Source organism: Alosa sapidissima, chromosome 19 (assembly GCF_018492685.1).
Source record: "Alosa sapidissima isolate fAloSap1 chromosome 19, fAloSap1.pri, whole genome shotgun sequence".
In the NCBI taxonomy this organism is placed as follows: domain Eukaryota; kingdom Metazoa; phylum Chordata; class Actinopteri; order Clupeiformes; family Clupeidae; genus Alosa; species Alosa sapidissima.
The window spans coordinates 22,583,795-22,602,619 of NC_055975.1; the positions used below are offsets into that span (position 1 = coordinate 22,583,795).

Consider the following 18,825-nt stretch of genomic DNA (forward strand, 5'->3'; position numbering starts at 1 on the left):
GCAAAGAGCAATGATGCACGTTACTTTTCCCCCAACATTCCTGGGAACCAGCTAAACTGATGAAGACAGCGCTGCAACGTTGGAGGACAGTACACATTAGTCGTAGTGTTATCCCATTGCGTCGAAGTCCGAAATCATTCAAAGTAAACATGGTCAAGTGTTATCCAATGTGCAGTGAGATTTTTAAATGCATGCTTGTTGGGCCATTACATTGCTCTTTGCCAGACCCTTAATCTTTCTAGATTATCAGGGTCTGGATTTTCCAGGCTAAGTTTGTATGCCATATTGATAAAACCACTGGTTAATATGATATGCATCTCCAAAATGCATGCATCCCCATGATATGCATTTCCAAAATGAGGATATGCCCTATTCACCATATCAGAAAACAATAACAAGGGGAGCACCATTCCCATGATGAAATATTGAATGTCAGCTAGGCAATACATTATCCTAGATATCCATAACAATAGGCAAAATAATATGTTCATATATGAAAAAAAATATGAAATGATATGAGGAATCAATAACATTAAATGCAAAAAATATAGGCCTATTATACAAATTCTACATTTGCTAATATGTGTCAAAATTAAATCGTGTAAGGCAACATTTCTCCCAAATGTTAACTCTTGATGGGCCACTCCACTATTAATGTTAATGTGTTAATCACTGTCTGCCTGAGAAAAGAAAAAAGGTTGGCTTGGGGAGACAATTAGATCAGTAGGCTAAGTAAACATTGGTGGGTGGACTACGTCACCAAGGCTATAGTGGATTAAATTTAATTTGAAATGGCTTTCTTTCAGTGAGTGTAGATCAAAGTGTATTCTTACACTCTCGTGCGCGTGTTTTTGACTCATTACGGGCAGTTTTTGGGGTATAAATGCTGAGTTGGGAATTTCTGTAAACTGATCTGACCCTGACAGTCGCGAAATGCAAGCGGCAGAGATGGCGAGGCTCGCTGTATTTGTCTGTCTTTCCTTAGCGCTAGAGGCACAAGTGATAAACGGTTTACTTACGAATGAAATAAAAGGGGTGAACAAGACAGAACAAATGCAAACGACAGTAAATGCATCCTTTACAAATGCACTAAATGATTTGAATGAAATTACTGAATTCAAAACAACCGCTGCGCCTGTATCAAGCAGCAAGTCTACGGCAGAGGCGCACATTCTGCAGGAACGGGATAAGAAGCCAGAAGACAAAGTGCATCAAAGTGAAGGAGCTGGGACAGTCCAGCGTGAAGTCGGTAAGCTCTTTGCGCCGTGGAAAAAATCTATGGGAGAAAAATTGAAAACATCTATGTAGGACTAGTCTAGGAAAACCGAATCTAGACCGCGCGTTCGTGAGCAAAGTAACCCGAGCTCTCTTCTTTTCTTTCTCTCCTATTTCCCGTTTAGACACTGGAATGTAAGGTTATATAAAGTTCCTCCATGCACCCGTATAGCAAAGCCAGATCCCGTAATTTATTCACGCTTAATAGCACATGAAAAGCAAATGATAAGGGATGATCCCTTCAGTATTAATTGTTCTGGAAATGTTATGCTTCAGAGCACATGGATTAATGTCTTTCTGTCATGACTATGGTGCTTTGGATGTGAACTAAACATTTACGTGGGGTGTTTCAAGACGTTTTTAGAACATTAATGTTCATACAACCGATTTCTTTCACTGTTATTCTGATAGAATCATCATGTGTGCTGTATGTGTCTGTTCGTGTGTGCAGAATAGAAAGAGAGAGAGAGAGAGAGAGAGAGAGAGGTTGACACCCCCTCTTTATCAACCAAGAGGAATTTTGACCAGTGTCAGATTGCAACACTTGTCCAGCTGTAAACATGTTTATGTGTGTGTGTGTGTGTGTGTGTGTGTGTGTGTGTGTGTCTGTTGTGATCTGATAGGGTGAATAACCGGATGAATCTTCTTTAATTTGTGGATATCTTGTGGCCTGTCTTCTTTCCAAAAACACAAACACACTACCCCACCCCACCCCACCCATCTTCAGTCTGCCCTCCCCTCGGCCTGAAGTCATTGAGGGTGAAAGACTTCCAGCTCTCTGCCTCCTCCTCCGAACGCAGCGGCCTCGGGCCCCAACGTGGACGCCTCAACATCCAGGTCTCTGTGTGCACACTGTCATGGACTGTCCTATGTGTGTGTGTGTGTGTGTGTGAGAGAGAGAGAGAGAGAGAGAGAGAGAGAAATGCATGCATGTATGAGACTGAGATAGAGTGGGATGCCATTAGATTGGTATGGATGACAGTAAATTATGGTAATGAGTTTTGTGTGTGTGTGTGTGTGTGTGTGTGTGTGTGTGTGTGTGTGTGTGTGTGTGTGTGTGTGTGTACGTCTGCGTCTGCATGTGTAGGCTGGTTTAGATGATGGTGATGAGTATGATGGGGCCTGGTGTGCGGCAGTGAAGGACAAGAATCAGTGGCTGCAAGTGGACGCCCTTAGGCCCACATTATTCACTGGAGTCGTCCTACAAGGGAGAAACTCCATCTGGAGGTAAGGGCATGGGTGTGTGTGCGTGCGTGTGTGTGTGTGTGTGTGTGTGAGAGAGAGAGATCAGTATGGCATGGCTGAAAATGTAGTAGTCTGTCCTCAAGTGTACATTGTGTGTGTGGTAGGAAGAGAGATGCCGTACACATTGATTGGCTTGGCATAGTGTTTGTGTCTGATTGCAAGATTGCAAGAATCTATAACGTCACTTTCTTTATTCTGATTGTGACTTATACAAGTTTAATAACCAGCGAACTTTGAGTTCCCTCCCAACAGCATAGACACATTAAAAATGAGTTTCTTGATTATCTCCCTCAGACAGGAAATGATGTCTGTGCAGTATGCGCATGGCTAAAGGGCAGGGAGGGGAGGCCTTCCACTGTAATGGGAGTCCAGGAGAAAGCTGTCTTTGCTGACAGCTGCAACGTTTACTTGAATGTAAACTTGTAGATACTTGTAGGAGCCCTATGTTTGTGGCTATGAGTTAGAACTGTACAAATCAACTTGCTTGAAGCTTGACACTTCTTAATGTCAGGAAGCTTGGCTTATTTTAAGAAGCATTATTTACCCATCTCTCTTTCTTTATCTCTTTTTCTTTCTCTCTAGCTGGAACTTTGTGGAATCATATAAGGTTCAGATCAGTAATGATACGGAGACCTGGGCCACCTGCATGAATGGCACCGTAGAGGCGGTAAGTGTGAGATTTCCGCCACACCTGGTAGCACACTGACTACACAGATGAGATCAGATCACTTTCTCTGAAATATACACAGTAAATCAGCGGGGTAAAGGTCCAGCTTCAGAAAGTAAAAGTCCTGCCACATATTTGTTCCAGCTATTCACTGATTCTAATTGGCACAACTAATTTTTCGGGTAGATGAGCTAACTAGTGAAATAACCTGTGTTAAGTGTGTAACCTGCGTTGTGTTAAACCTGCGCGATTCAGCCCTGCACACGCCTGGACTCGAACCCGCGAACAGCAGCACCTCGGATCCTCGCAAGCGCTAACAATTGAGCCAATAGCCCAGCTCTTGAGGCGTCGGGGAGTGAGGTTTACCAACGTTCCACAAGCACAGCTAAGCTAGCCGGCATCCGTTACAAGTGCACAGGTAGAACCAATACAGGGTAGGACTTTGACTTTCTGAAGCCGGACTTCCCGAATACCACTCATAGCTTTTGCATTCTCTTTTGAAAATTGTAGCGTTTCTGGTCCGGCGACTGTGTGTTTTGTTGTTTTAGGTGTTTAAAGGGAATAATGACCTTGAGACTCCAGTACTGGGCATGTTGCCCGTCCCCATGGTGGGTCAGTTCCTGCGGATCAACCCCCAGAGCTGGTACATCAATGGCAGTGTGTGTCTGCGGGCGGAGGTGCTGGGCTGTCCTCTTCCAGGTGCCCACCTTACACACCTTACACACCTTAATATCTGTGTCTGTGTGTCATCATGTGTGATTCAGTATTATACATAAAGCACATTGTGATGGAATATCATTAATTCATAAACAACTGGACAGAGACAGAGAGTTTGTAAAACTGTTTTATGTGTGTGTGTACTGTGTGTGTGTGTGTGTGTGTGTGTGTGTGTGTGTGTGCGCGTGTGCGTGTGTGGTGGTGGGGGCTGCAGATCCAGACCTGCCAGATCCTGAGCCTGTGTCTACAGATCACCTGGATTTTAGGCATCACAACTATAAAGAGATGAGAAAGGTAAACACACACACACACACACACACACACACACACACACACACACACACACACACACACACACACACACACACACACACACACACACACACACACACACACTGTAATGCTTCAATTTGGATTTTAACACAGGGAAGAATTTACAAATCCAAACACTGATAGAAGTACAGGTCTCTGATCAAACACAGAATGCGCACTTGTGGTTTTGGGTAATTATGGCATTGTCGCCTCCAAATGGATACACAACTTATTATTGCAGAAATTGAACAGTACTTTGCAAGTTTCTTTGCATTTGGCTTGCTTAGTCCACACCGTTACAGTCCACGTAAAGTTTAGGCACATGCCCAAGACTTTTGAAGAAGTTTGCATCGAAACCCCAGGTTTGTGATACTTTTGTTTATGTTTATGATACTTTTGTTTATGTTTCAACAGCTCAGAGTTAAAACAAAAGTCCATGTACAAATCAAAAGAACATTCTATTTCAACAATAGTCACACTATTGTTCTATGTCACTATCTTACTATTTGCCTCTATGATGGTAATATCTGGGGTATCTGGAATATTACAGAGAGAGATATTATTGGTGTTTTCGTCATTAAACCATTCTATTTGTTCAGCATGGTGCATGTATGTTGTTCTCTCCTGCACATCCTTAATGCTTTGTGACACTAAGTCCACTAGTCTCTCATGGCTAGCTATGTAAAGTCCTTTAATAAAAAGTAAACTGCATCCATTCAGGACATGTGCGGTGGTCTCGTTGTCATGGTTAGTGGAGTGAAGAATGCATTGTGGGTTGTGGCTGAATGGGTACCATGTGGCCAGGTTAAATCTTGTTGGGAGGATTTGAAGGGATGCTTTGATGGTAAAAGTGAGATTATCCTTGCCAAGAGAGGGGTTGGAAAACACACACACACACACACACACACACACGCACAAACACACGCACAGAGTTTATTTCATTTACTATGACATTTGTTAAACTTCTACAGCAACCACCAACAGTTTGCTTTTTGTGAGCTAAATCAAAAATAGGCCTACTCATATATGGCTGTCTGTCTCTGTTGTCTTTAGCTAATGAAGGAAGTTCATGATCAGTGTCCAGACATCACCCGTATCTACACCATTGGAAAGAGCTACACTGGCTTAAAGCTCTACGTCATGGAGATCTCGGACAACCCTGGCAAACATGAACTAGGTAATCATGTATAGTAAAAGTATAAGTATATATACTCTTTTGATCCTGTGAGGGAAATTTGGTCTCTGCATTTATCCCAATCCGTGAATTAGTGAAACACACTCAGCACACAGTGAGGTGAAGCACACACTAATCCCGGTGCAGTGAGCTGCCTGCAACAACAGCGGCGCTCGGGGAGCAGTGAGGGGTCAGGTGCCTTGCTCAAGGGCACTTTAGCCGTTCCTACTGGTCGGGGTTCGAACCGGCAACCCTCCGGTTACAAGTCCGAAGCACTAACCAGTAGGCCACGGCTGCCCCACAATGTGTCTTTCGTATGCCCCCCTTATATGACCAAACTAACCCTCTCTGTATTCTTCTCCCTGGATTCACCAGAACATTCTCATCAACGCCATTCTGTTGTTGTTATTGTTATTGTTATGTAAAGTAGGCTACAGGCCAGCTGTAGCGCAAGCAGCAGCGATCTCGCCACATTCAGGTCCAAGTGCCCACGAGGACCTGGGTTCGAATCGGACTTGCGGCTGTTTCCCGATCCCATCGTATTGCTCTCTCTCTCCCACTCGCTTCCTGTCACTCTTCATGGTCCTATCAGGATGAAGGCAAAAAGCCTAGAAAATATGCTTAAAACAAGATTACAAACAAGTTTGAATCATGAGTCAGCCTACATTACAAAACTAGTTTACCAACGTGGCAGTATCACTGTCCTTAGAGGCATGTTATTGAACAGGATGTTGATATCCAAACTCTTGGCCACATGAAACCAGTGAGAAACCATGAGTAGTAACAGCTGTGGCGTGTAGCGCAGAAAGAATAGCGTCTGTCCTACTGCAGTGAGCAGCTCCGTGAACGTGAGGGACGGCTGCACTTCAAAAGCAACCTTCATGGGTGTGCTTGTGTTAGGAGACATGAGCATAAATACAGTCGGGAAGAACCAAATACGTGTCCTTCTAGAAGAGAACCCTGACCATCCCTTAAACGTAAACATATATCTTACTAACATTGTATGTCTCACACACACACACACACACACACACACACGCACACACACAGACACACACACTTGTTGACATAGAAGAGGCCCTCTCCTCCTCAGATGTTCTTTTGATTCTTTGCCATTCTGCTCTTTGCCAGACAGACCCCTGGGAGATTTAATTCTTCAGACTGAACCAGCCTTTGTTCTTTTCCTGTCTAATTGTTTTCCTTCCTACTGTTTTTCTTTTCATTAGAACAGAATGATTTGAATCAGGCTTCCCTTTGCCCATGGTGTTTCAGTGCGATTAAACAGAGAAATGTAGGAGCATAATGAGCATTGGGGTTAATGTGTGTGTGTGTGTGTGTGTGTTATGTGATTAGGTGAGCCCGAGTTCCGCTACGTTGCTAATATGCATGGTAACGAGGTGGTGGGGCGCGAGCTGGTCCTGAACCTCATGCAGTATATCTGCCGTGAGTACAAGAAGAACAGCGAGAGAATCGTTCGCCTGGTCAAAATGACACGCATCCATCTGCTGCCTTCAATGAACCCCGATGGCTACGAGCAGGCCTATAAGAAGGTGCGTGAGGTGGGACCTTGGGGTAAAGCAACCAATCAGAATGCGCAGATGAGTTCTAAACAGTCTGTCATAGGGTTCCGAGCTGGCTGGTTGGGCTGAGGGTCGCTATAGCTACGAAGGCATCGACATGAACCACAACTTTGCTGACCTCAACAATATCATGTGGGATGAGAAGGAGATGGCCATGGACAAGAATAAAGTCAGCAACCATTACATCCCTTTGCCAGAGTACTACACACAAGAGAACGCTACAGTAAGACACAGCCCTCCCATCCCCCTGCAAAACAATCTTAAATTAGTTAAGTTATAGGAAGAGGAAGGAAGAAAAGTCTGTTTCTTAATATCCCTGCCACTAACCTACTACTACACTGACACTACAGTAATTCCCTGTGTATTAGCCGCATTGTGTATAAGCCGCAGGACAGTGTTTTATGGAAGTTAAAAGAAACAAAACCATATTAATTTCATATTAACTGCACCCATGTATTAACCTCATAGCTGAAGAAATTTAGCAAAATCAATGTATAAGCCGCGGCTAATAGTTGGGAAATTACGGTAATCAAATATGATTGCGGCTTTCACCTAGCAGATATGTGAAGACACATCAAAACACACACACATTTTCACCTGAAATATTTTTTAGGTTTTAGGTTTTTTTTATGTTGGATAAAAACATTTACAATACTAATTGCTACGTGTATACATCCTGGGTATAAAGTCATGTGAGCACCCAAATCCATTCTGTTTGTTCACTCGGGCAGGTTGCCCCGGAGACGCGTGCGGTGATCAGCTGGATGCAAGCCATCCCCTTCGTCCTGAGTGCCAACCTCCATGGCGGCGAGCTGGTTGTGACCTACCCATACGACTGCACTCGCAACTGGATCCCCCGGGCCGACACGCCCACCGCAGACAACGAGTTCTTCCGCTGGCTCGCCATGGTGTACGCCTCCTCCAACCGGGCCATGGCCAATCCCGACAGACGCATCTGTCACTACGAGGACTTTCAGACGGAGCACAACAACATTATTAACGGAGCCGACTGGCACACGTTACCAGGAAGTACGTATACACTGACCAAGGAGTGAAGACATGAGCTGTGTTCCAAATGTTCACTCGTTCACTCACTCATATCTTCACTATGAAGTATTTGCTATGTGGCTGATTCCCTACATAGTGCCCTATATACCAGTAGTGAACGAGTGAACTTCGAACAGAGTTATGGAGAATAATCCTCTTAAACTGCATACATACACACAAGGAAAGGCTTGTATCATTAATACTGATGTATTATACTGTTTCAACCTCTGTGCTGAACTTACACAATCTGTGTGTTTCTGTTCTCTCTCTCTCTCTCTATGTGGTGTGTGTGTGTAGGTATGAATGACTTTAGCTACCTCCACACCAACTGTTTTGAGGTGACGGTGGAGTTGTCTTGTGATAAATATCCTCATGTTAGTGAGCTACCAATGGAATGGGACAACAATAAAGAAGCCCTGCTACAATATATGGAACAGGTAACACACACACACACACACATACATGCATGCATGCATGCGCACACACACACACACAGCTCTACTAAAGACCAACACCCATGCATAATTTATCATTGATAAAAACACCATTAATGGATTTCAAACTAGCTGTAGTCTGTACATAGTTAAATGTAATGCATTTCCATATTCTATGTATGTTCCAAATAAAACATTAAACAATCTGATTAACATAATTGGATAGGCAGACACTGCATGTGCATCATGCCTTTGATCTGATTAATCTGCCTGACTCAGGTGCACAGGGGAATTAAAGGTTTAGTGAGAGACCGCGAGACGAAGGTCGGGATCTCAGACGCCATCATTAAAGTGAGGGATCTGGACCATGATGTGCGATCCGGTGAGTGAGTCTGTGAATGCGTGTGCGCGCGCGCGCGTGTGTGTGTGTGAGTGAGTGAGGCACTCAGTATTTACCAAACATGGTCAATAATCACAACTACTTTAGAACAACCACATAAGCATGCCATGTCTTCTTCTCTGGAAACCTCAAAGGGGGGTTTTGGAGGCTGAAGCAGCTGGAAACGAGTTTGTCTGCTATGCATAGTCGACAAAAACTAAAGGCACTGGCAAACTGCCTCGTGTATCATCCAGAGTTCCTTGCTCAGAAAGACCACACACTGTGGTTAACACACTTGGAAGATCAACAGTGTAGGCCAGTAGATCAGGGCCTACCCTACAGTATGTGCCATCTGTAGGAAGTTGTAACAAATGGAACCTTAAAGAGGCTATATGTTCTTTTGGTTGTTGCCAAATAAGTACTTCCAGATGTACAACAACTGGGCATGACAAAAATACTATTATCTTCGCATTCATGAGTCTTTGTTTACAGGCCACGTACAGTGCACTCAAAGTATTTAAACCACTTCACATATTTTCAGATTGTGTTGCAGCCTTATGCTGAAATTGTTGAAATTCATGTTTCCCTCATCAATCTTCACTCAATACACGTCATACTGATATATTCAGACCCTTTGCTCTGTATTTAACTGACGCGCCCAACAGCGATTACTGCCTTGGATGTTGAACATGACTAGGACTGCAACAATTTGTTGAATAATTATTCAAACTGATGAATTATTTAAAACTATTGAATTAATCAGCAACATGTTTGGTAATTGGTTAATCGATTTGTGCTGTTGTGTTTTTAAGGAAAATTACCGTACTCAACATTTTCTGATGGCCTTTTCTTTAAACTTGAGTATTGTATCTTTACTTACTCAGTAAACTAAATATCTTTGACGTGTGGGAAATTTTTTATCTTAGGCTTTGGGAAATACTGATTGACACTTTTTCATTATTTTCTGACATTTTATTGATCAAACTAATCGATTAATCAAGGAAATAACCGACAGATTAACAACTATGAAAATAATTGTTAGTTGCAGCCCTACACATCACATGGTGAGCTTAACTTTCTAAATGCACTGTAGATTAATGCAGAAACAAACGAATACTTATCGAATGCTGATTTACATAATGAAACACAGCAGTTGCTACGTGCTGGTAAACAGGTAAAATAACTGCACCCTTCATGCTGACACTGAAAAATTCTACTCTACTTGCAGCCAATAGAGATGTGTGTCCAAGTTATACTAAAATATAATAATAACACATAACAATAAAAATGCAATGTGCCTCCTATTTCTCAATGTAGTTACAGTATACACTTATAAGTGTTTTTCATGCTGCTATTGACAAGGTTATTCCGTTTCTGCATAGCACAGCACATCCACATGTGCAGAAATTTAAGGTAGTGTGACTCACACTGAGGGTTGACTCATGTTGACCCCACATGTCTGGCTATGTTGTGTGGAGGGACGGGAGAGTGGAGCTCACCATCCTGCTGACGTGGACACAGATCAAGTTCAGGAGGAATCAGACTTCTCATAAAAAAAACTTTTATCTAATAAAAAATAAAGGTTTTGCAGGTTGTCTTAGTCTAAAACGATGTCACTGACGATTGTTTTGAGAAATCTTACAACACAGTGAACACACATTCAAACACACACATTCAGTTTAAATAAATACTAATCCAAAACGGTCTCCCTATCTCTGAAGCGGCCGGCGGTGACTTCTGGCGTCTGCTGAACCCCGGTGAGTATGTGGTGACGGCCTGGGCCCTCGGCTACCTCCCCGCTACCAGGAAGTGCCACGTGGGCTCCGAGCCTCGGCCCACGCTGTGCGGCTTCGTCCTGGCCAAGACGCCGCAGCAGCGGGCACTGGAGGCCCGCACCAAGGGCAGGAAATCGGTGAAGGACCTTCAGCTGCGTCTGCGTGACGAACAGGTGCGAAAACTGCGCATCTCCACCAAACGCCTCAATCAGCGCAGGATGAAGCAGCAGAGGAGAGGGCAAAGGAGGCGATGAGAGCCGATCACAAGGAAACAGGGAAAAGAATGGTGGAAATGACTGCAGAGTACTGTATTCTCTGGGTAACTAAAATGTACACGTGTATATAGCTATAACTGCTCTTAGTTCTTCTGCAACACAAACAATCTTTAAAGCACAGAGCTGGCCTCTTTTTAAAAGTAGGGTGATTTATATTTTGAAACATTCTCCTCAACTGTGAAAATGTCATTAAAATATATATTGTAACAATTACGATTGTCATGTTAAGTGGATGGGGGGGGGGGGGAGAAAGAATCAAAGGCCAAAGCAAATGATTGGTTGAGGCAAAGTGGAAAAACAGTCTTCTTTTTATTACTTTTTTACCACCGTACCACTTTTTTAATAACTATAATTAAGAGTATATGAACTTATCCCTGGAGCAGAGAGGTGTGGTCAGGCAATCATGTTACCTGTGCCTAAGAAGGTCCTTTAGTGTCCAGATAGAGTTCAGCTCATGGGACTACAATTCCCAGCATCCTTTCTGCCCACAGAGTCATCAACATACATACAACTGTTGGCCAATGAAAGAAGAGTGAAGAGAGTATAGATGACAACACTCAATAAGATTCAGACATACAAACACAAACACACACACAGACACATACACACATTCATGGTGACACGAACTCCCTCATCCCAAATCATTCTCCCTTAAATCCATACAAACAAATGTACCAAATGGCTTAATATAGCTTCACAACCATCACTTAATGTTTTAGTATAAAACAAAACAAAAGACAAAGAAATGAGTTTGTGTAAATGTCAGTCATAGAATGTGTACTTGTGCATGTGTGAGTCTGTGTGTGTGTGTGTGATAATGATGCACAAGTAGCCATGTCAGATGTGTACATTGATACCATGTGTGCCAAGCATGGTAACTACACCAACCGAACACTGCCATAACGGAGTAGCATGGCCTCTTTTGTAGAACTTTGTGGAATCTTCTAGCTTGTGGTCACAGTTCCTTTAGAGTCCATGCCAGCATTCTTAAAAAAATCACAGCAGTGACCACGTCACAAACAGAGGTCCCGAGGTCAAAGGCCGGCTTTGCAGAGCGAAAGGCTATGAGAGGTTCAAAGTTTAAAGGTGAGATTGTAAGCGCAGAAAAAGCAGCACTGAAAGGAAGGCAGCAGAAAATTCCATCTTAATGTTTGAGCATAAAATTGATTTGATGCGCGCACACACACACACACACGGAGAGAAAAAGCACATTCTTTTTTTAATCCTCTTCATATTTTTTTTTTATGAGCTACAGAGCTGCAAGTAAAAGTTCATAGATCATCACTCATCATACACACACACAGTGACACAGCATCCAACTATCCAAGCAAATACGACATAGTCACACTGGCCAATGCACACCCACACACAGACACCCAGAGCCTTGTGGTTAGCAGCTGCCGTAAACTATGACCCTGCCGCACAACACATAGTATGGGTCAACCACACACACGCGCATACGCACGCACACACACACACACACACGCACGCACGCACACACACACACACACGCACGCACGCACACACCATCTCCTTCTCCAACACAAAATGTTGCATGGCACGGCAAGGCATCTCTCCTGATAACCACCCAACCCCAGTTATACAAACACACACACACACACACACACACACACACACAAAGACAGACAGAGACACTTGGCCACCTCCGCTCTCCCGCCCCGCCCCATCCCCTGGTCCAGTTCAGAAGTGCGGCTGGTAGAGGGCCACGCGTCCGCTCAGGCATCCCGAGGCCAGCTGGCAGTGCGTGGGCGAGAACTTGGAGGTGAGCACCACGTCGCTGTGCGAGTAGACCGAGCGCACCTCGCGCAGCAGCGCCGTGCGCGTGGGCAGGCAGTCGGTCAGCTCGCCACAGCGTCCATCGAACGCCAGCAGCCGCACGCCGTAGCCGTAAGGCGAGCAGATGAGCCGGCCGTCCGGGCTGAAGCACAGCTCCTTGATGTAGCCGCGGCCCACGTTGGCCTCCTCGATGTAGTGGGTGAGGCGCAGCGAGCAGCGCGGGAGGACCGAGTGGCGCTGAGGCTCCTCCTCCTGGAACTCGTACACACACGTCCACTACAGGGGCAGAGAGTTAAAGCAATACTATGTAACAATTTGGCACTTTAGGTTTTTATTATAGCCAATTAATTTTTTTTTTTTTTTTTTTTTGGTATTGTCTGAGGTTGAGGTCACGCTTTTGACTGTGGCAGTGAGGACTGTGGCCTCCTTAGGTAAGTGTGTGTGTGTGTGTGTGTGTGCGCGCGCACACATCTACATGTTTACTTGCTTGAGACTGTTTGTGGTGAAAGAGGACAGAATCATGTAAGCGTTTTGGCCATTTTAAGATGTGTGTGTGTGTGTGTGACATGTAAGTTTTGATATGATGTAGGTTTGATATAGGTACTTAGTTTTCAAAAAAGTCAAAGTTTTGGCATTATCTTCAAAATCATGTTAAAACCATGTGAAGATCAGATAAACATGTATTAGTCCCACAAGGCATCCAGGATATGAACCATGCAGTTCTGTATTCGGGGCGGTATTTCACCGCATGAAAATGTAAGGAAATTTTTTCACAGCACAACATTGCTAGCTACATCACCAAAAGACACTAATTGGCACGGCGGTAAGCTTTCATCAGTGCCAGCTGGGTGTTTTGTGCTTTTTGCCATGCTTTTGCCTTGCCTGTCAGCTCTAGTCAGGTCTATCAACTTAGAGGAAAACTCCTGACTGTTGCTTTTAGGTTCGTGTTGGATTCAGTACAGCCTAGTGCTCATTTCACTGCCGCAGGCTGTTTTTGAAAGGGGGTGTGTGTGTGTGTGTGTGTGGAATTGGAATCAAGAGAGAGCGAGAAGGACAAAGAGACCGCAGATGTTCCCAATGTTTTCAACTCGACACAAAAAAAGGAAAATGTACTGCCAAAGACCTCAGAATTCTTTCAACCATATTTCTTCGGAATCCGACTCATCCCAATGGATAAGGCTCACACACACAGTTCAGCTCTGGACTGCGGGGCGACCTTATGCTTCTCAGTAACCAGGGGTCAAAAGTTCTCCCAGCTCTTCTGGCTTCTCATTGGCTGCCTCTTAGCCTCTCCCTTCCTCCCTCTCTCTCTCTCTCTCTCTCCCTAATTCTCACCATGAGAGACTGCTTCAGTTTCAATAAAGGACGGCACCTAAAATAATCCTTTATCTCTTCACAGACCAAGATGTAGTCCAATCCTACATAAACCTCAAGGTGATAACAGCATATATGCCATGCCAAAGCTAATTAAATACAGAACGCACCCAGTATTGTTTAGGTATTTTTCCCCACTAAGAGGAGAAGAGAGAGAGGACATTGAATCAGCTCAGAGCTCTTCTCATAGTAAGTCTGTTGCCCAAAGGAAATGGAGGCCTTATCAAAACATGAAGCTTTGGCTGAACAATATCCTTTCATTAACCATGCAGTCTATTCTGTGTAGTATCATACAAATGGTGCTGGTTTTGATTTCTAATGAGGACTGTGGTGGACTGAAAGGACAGTGGGCTCCTTTGTAAGTGTGTGTGTACACCAGTGGTGATTGCTGCTCTTTGGAACAGGGGAAGCTCTGAAAAAACTGGTCAATTATTAAATTCATATTATTAAGGTGCTATATTGTTCTTTGAGGGCAAAAATTATCCCAAAACCCAGAATAGGCCAAACAGTAGGCTATAGAGTTGGCATGGCATCATGTAGCCTATACCGTTATATAGCGCGCTACCTAACTTGGCCTAAATACACAACTGAAACAAAAGCAAGTCACAAACTCTAACTCCACATTACGGTTTTATTTACAGTATGCTATTTACAAAGATAAATAGAAACCGACTGTATTACTCCCAAATTATGAGAATTTGAGCTGCAACTTGCCTTGCCTCTCGACTTCACCTGTCAACACTAACGTTAACGCATCCCTTGAACTTGAACCACTGCCTGTCAGATCGTGACATATGCTGTCAATCAAAAAGAGTCCAGCCTCTATGATGGTTCCTCTAATCATCATACAGAAGCTCGGCATCCAGGCCATCCCACTGTCCCATTCACTCCCAGAGACGCCAGGCTACACGTTTATTGGCGCTTGTCCAATAAACGTGTAGCTTTTCTGCACTGAGATCAGCCTACTCTGTAAGTGCCATTGAAAGTCCAGTGAAGCCGAGCGTCTATGGGTTTTTAGCATGGTTTTTGATGGATCGTGTCGTCACAGCAATGTATTACGGGTGCGAAATCACGATAAATGACCGACAAAACCTTATTGCTGAATAAACTAGCCATGAAGATGAACATGTTTTCAGCATGTTCTAGTTGGAATAGTAGGCTAGAAGCTAATGTAATAGTGTCAGAGGAGGCTGAGCTTCCCCTGTAGTCTTAGAGCAATCGCCTCTGGTGTACACATGTACATATGTAGCTTAACTACGTAAGACTGTCTTTGTGATGGAACAGGGCCATATAATGTAAGTGTTTTGGGCATGTTAATATATATGTGTGTGTGTGTGTGTGTGTGTGTGTGTGTGTGTGTGTGTGTGTGTGTGTGTGTGTGTGTGTGTGTGTGTGTGTGTGTGTGTGTTTTACCTCCTGGTCATCTGTATTGCTGGAGCAGCGCAGTAGTGTGGCCCAGCCCTTGGGATGCAGCTGTAGGGAGGTGATGCAGTTGCCCCTCTCCTTCTCTCCAGGAACCTCGGGAGTCAGCACCTCCAGACTGTTCCTGGGAGACATACCTGGGCACACATCACCAGAGCATTACGTTATTTACACACACACACACACACACACACACTTCTATGCTTCATACTCACAGAATACAAACGCATTATGCATGCACAACATATTTATCACACCCCCTAATCCAAAAGCTTTTTGTGTCTTTTAGCCAATATAACAAATCCCAAATCCCAAGTGACCATGCCGTGAAATGACCAGTAGGCTCTTGTCCAGATCACACTTGAAAACACCTGAGCTCTGAGCTGTAATACGTCAACACAAAGCTCTCACCTTCTCTATGGGGGTGGAGTTTGCTAGAGTCGTTTCCATGGCGGGGAACACCAACTGACCGTGAGCTAGATGGAGACCCATCTAAGGGAGAGAGAGCAGGTTAGACTAACATACCTGGAGTATCTGCATGTGTGTGTGTGTGTGTGTGTGTGTGTGTGTGTGTGTGTGTGTGTGTGTGTGTGTATGAGTGAGTAAGAGGGCCCTGAAAAACAGTTTGTGTGTGTGTGAATGTGTGCATGTATATGCAAGAAAAGACAGTGCAAGCAAGGCAGTGCGTTTGTGTTAACTGGGGTTGGGTGGTTATCAGGAGAGATGCCTTGCCGTGCCATGCAACATTTTGTGTTGGAGAAGGAGATGGTGAGTGCGTGTGTGCGTGTGTGTGTGCGCGCGTGCGTGTGTGTGTATGTGTGTGCGTGTGCGTGCACGTACGTGTGTGTGTGTGTGTGCGCGTGCGTGTGTGTGTGTCTGACCTGTGCTGAGCGGAGTGCGGCGGGCTCGTAGGATGCGGTAGCTGCCAACCTCCAGGCTCTGGGTCAGGTCCAGGTCGTGCAGTATGAGCAGGTAACCAGAGGACGTGCTGATGAGCATGCGGCTGCAGTCCGGAGTCAGACGCATTCGCATCAGATAACGCGTGTGGAAGAACTTCTTATGGGGACAGCCATCCTCCGTAAACCTAAACACACACACACACACACACACGTCTGTTATTTACATAAATATATGCACAAAATGCTTTCCAGAGATGGGAACAATCAAGAAAAAACAGAGGGGACAATAAATACACAATTTTTGAGGCAAGTTTAAAGGACCAAATAGATATTTGAGATTGCTCAACGTCAACTAAGGAAACAATGAAAACACACTAATGTGGGTCTGTACACATTAAAAAAAATATTGTACTCATTAAACATACACAGGCAGAAGTAAAGCTAGAGATATGATACTCACGATGTGGAGACATAAATGTCTCAAATATTCAATTTATAATGGTCTCACTCAGACTTATGGCCAGAAACACACACACGGCGACTCACCTATTGGTGTCCCAGGTGATGACATTCCCATCAAAGCCGGAGGTGACAAGTAGACGTGTGTGTGTGTCATACTCGATGTTCTTCACCCAGCTGGCGTGGCCGTGCAGCGAACAAACCTTCCCACTCAAGTTTCGTAGGTCCCAGAGAGCAATCGTGGTGTCATCCGAGCATGTAGCAAACAACCGGTTATCCAGAAACCTGCGCACAACCCAAGAACACGGAGACACACACACGCACACGCGCACAAACACACACACACAATTAGGCTAAATATTCCAGGGTGAGAATTCATTACTATATACATTTCAAAGCAATACATCTTTATTATTACAATATTTATAATCATAGTAGCAATATTTCTCAAAGGTGATATTTATTGTGCTGGTAGTTAGGGGCTCAGCTCATTAACCTTTTGTTCCCTTTCCCCAAGTAGGAAGGGTCATAAATCCCCATAAATGGCTAGGCTGGGCCCTGAATCTCTACCATCACCACCTGTTACCACGCATGGCATAACTTGAATACCATACTCACTAGGTAGTCATTGGAGGACTAGGCAGAATGCAACATTGGTCAAAATAGACACTTCCATTCTCTCAGCAATTGAAACTAATGGATACTCTTACCACGACATGACACATTCATCTTTCCATGTTTTATTAAAAAACTAAAGACATGCCCAGATTCTGTCATCCCCAGATACTGATTCCCTGATTCCAGATAACGCTGTGACGGTAATGTGAGTGTACCTGATGTTGTTGACGCAGTCCTCGTGCGCCTCCACCAGAGTTTTGATATGCTTAGAGGACACCGGATCAAAGAGCAGCACCTCCGTCTGTTCACAAGCCACCGTCAGCACCGACCTACACGCACACGCGCACACACACACACATAACTAAACAGCGAGCACTAACAAGTAACACAAATGACACCAATGAGGAACAGGCGTTATCTTTACCCGTCTGGTGAATATTCGAGGTTAAAGACTGCACCGTGAGTCTGCGTGTTCAGGTTCACTGAATCGCTCGCAGGGTTCATTGATCCATACAGACTCGTCATGGTACGAAAATTATCCCTAGATGGGTCAACGTATGGGCCCCGGCGGACACTCCGCTTCCAGATCCACGAGAAAATAGAGTCACACACGCCAGAGGCAGGCGTGCGCTCCCCATGCTCATGTCTCGAGCTACTCTGGTTTTGAGCATTCCCGCTGTTGCTCCCACAAGCTTGCTCTTGGTTATCATCCTCTTCCTCCTCTTCTTCTTCATCTTCGGACTCTTCCTCCTCCGGTTCGTCTCGCTCAGAGGCTCGACTAAAGGGCCTGTCTTGAGACTCCTCGGTGTCGCTGCCCGGGCCACCCGAGCTCATTCTGGCATTTGCAGAGGTCGCGACGTCGTTGTTTTCGTCACTAAGAGGAATAAAAGATCCGGTCTAAATAACCGGTCAACACCTGCTGTTCCAGACGGCAGATCCTGTCGCCCTGCCGTCTTAACGGAGACACCACTGCACAGGGCACACCGACACCGTTAAAACAAACAAATACAGTGCGAACTTACTTGTGACGTATTTCCGGTTCCTTTTTCGCCTCGGTGATGGTGTGGCTATGTTCAATATTGCGAAGCGTTTCGGGCGCATGTTACAGAGAAGTCGGCGTTCAAATCTGATGGTGATTGCCGAACTGGTAATTGCCACAATATTTTAAATGCTTTGAGTTGCAAATTAATTAGGTTGAGATAGAAACCACTTTTAACAAGATATGACGCCAATGAAGGTGTGTGTGTGATGATATTTTTTTCTGAGACAGACTTACAGATGTGTGGAATGAAGTGATATTTCAGACTGAATTAGGCCTGAATTAAAAGTGCAGCAGATATTTGGCGACAAGAAATTAAAATATTTTAGCAGTCACA

General features: G+C 44.5%; 2 protein-coding genes across 2 annotated transcripts; one reads left to right on the forward strand and one right to left on the reverse strand.

Annotated features, from left to right (window-relative positions):
* The first annotated feature begins 892 nt into the window (after window positions 1-892).
* cpxm1a (carboxypeptidase X (M14 family), member 1a) lies at window positions 893-11,093 on the forward strand. Its single transcript, XM_042072446.1, has 13 exons — window positions 893-1,249; window positions 2,003-2,112; window positions 2,363-2,502; window positions 3,103-3,187; window positions 3,736-3,886; window positions 4,119-4,198; window positions 5,270-5,393; window positions 6,744-6,940; window positions 7,014-7,193; window positions 7,702-7,999; window positions 8,315-8,454; window positions 8,731-8,833; window positions 10,552-11,093. The coding sequence occupies exons 1-13, from the start codon at window positions 934-936 to the stop codon at window positions 10,857-10,859; spliced, it is 2,232 nt and encodes a 743-aa protein (XP_041928380.1). The 5' UTR covers window positions 893-933; the 3' UTR covers window positions 10,860-11,093.
* A 77-nt stretch (window positions 11,094-11,170) lies between these two features.
* Window positions 11,171-18,470, reverse strand: wdr32 (WD repeat domain 32). The gene is made up of 7 exons (XM_042072456.1): window positions 17,874-18,470; window positions 17,665-17,778; window positions 16,919-17,116; window positions 16,355-16,557; window positions 15,885-15,965; window positions 15,465-15,610; window positions 11,171-12,953 (listed from the first exon to the last, which is right to left on the reverse strand). The coding sequence occupies exons 1-7, from the start codon at window positions 18,281-18,283 to the stop codon at window positions 12,582-12,584; spliced, it is 1,524 nt and encodes a 507-aa protein (XP_041928390.1). The 5' UTR covers window positions 18,284-18,470; the 3' UTR covers window positions 11,171-12,581.
* Between the last annotated feature and the right edge of the window lie 355 nt (window positions 18,471-18,825).

Excerpts from the sequence above, each read along its gene's own strand:
- wdr32 (XM_042072456.1), bottom strand. The coding sequence starts at position 18,283 with ATGAGCTCGGGTGGCCCGGGCAGCGACACCGAGGAGTCTCAAGACAGG. Across the intron at positions 17,779-17,873 it reads CTCGAATATTCACCAGACGG|GTCGGTGCTGACGGTGGCTT; the intron begins GTAAAGATAACG and ends GTGTGCGTGTAG. Across the intron at positions 16,558-16,918 it reads ATCACCTGGGACACCAATAG|GTTTACGGAGGATGGCTGTC; the intron begins GTGAGTCGCCGT and ends GTGTGTGTTTAG.
- cpxm1a (XM_042072446.1), top strand. The coding sequence starts at position 934 with ATGCAAGCGGCAGAGATGGCGAGGCTCGCTGTATTTGTCTGTCTTTCC. Across the intron at positions 2,113-2,362 it reads GTGGACGCCTCAACATCCAG|GCTGGTTTAGATGATGGTGA; the intron begins GTCTCTGTGTGC and ends CTGCATGTGTAG. Across the intron at positions 7,194-7,701 it reads ACACACAAGAGAACGCTACA|GTTGCCCCGGAGACGCGTGC; the intron begins GTAAGACACAGC and ends TCACTCGGGCAG.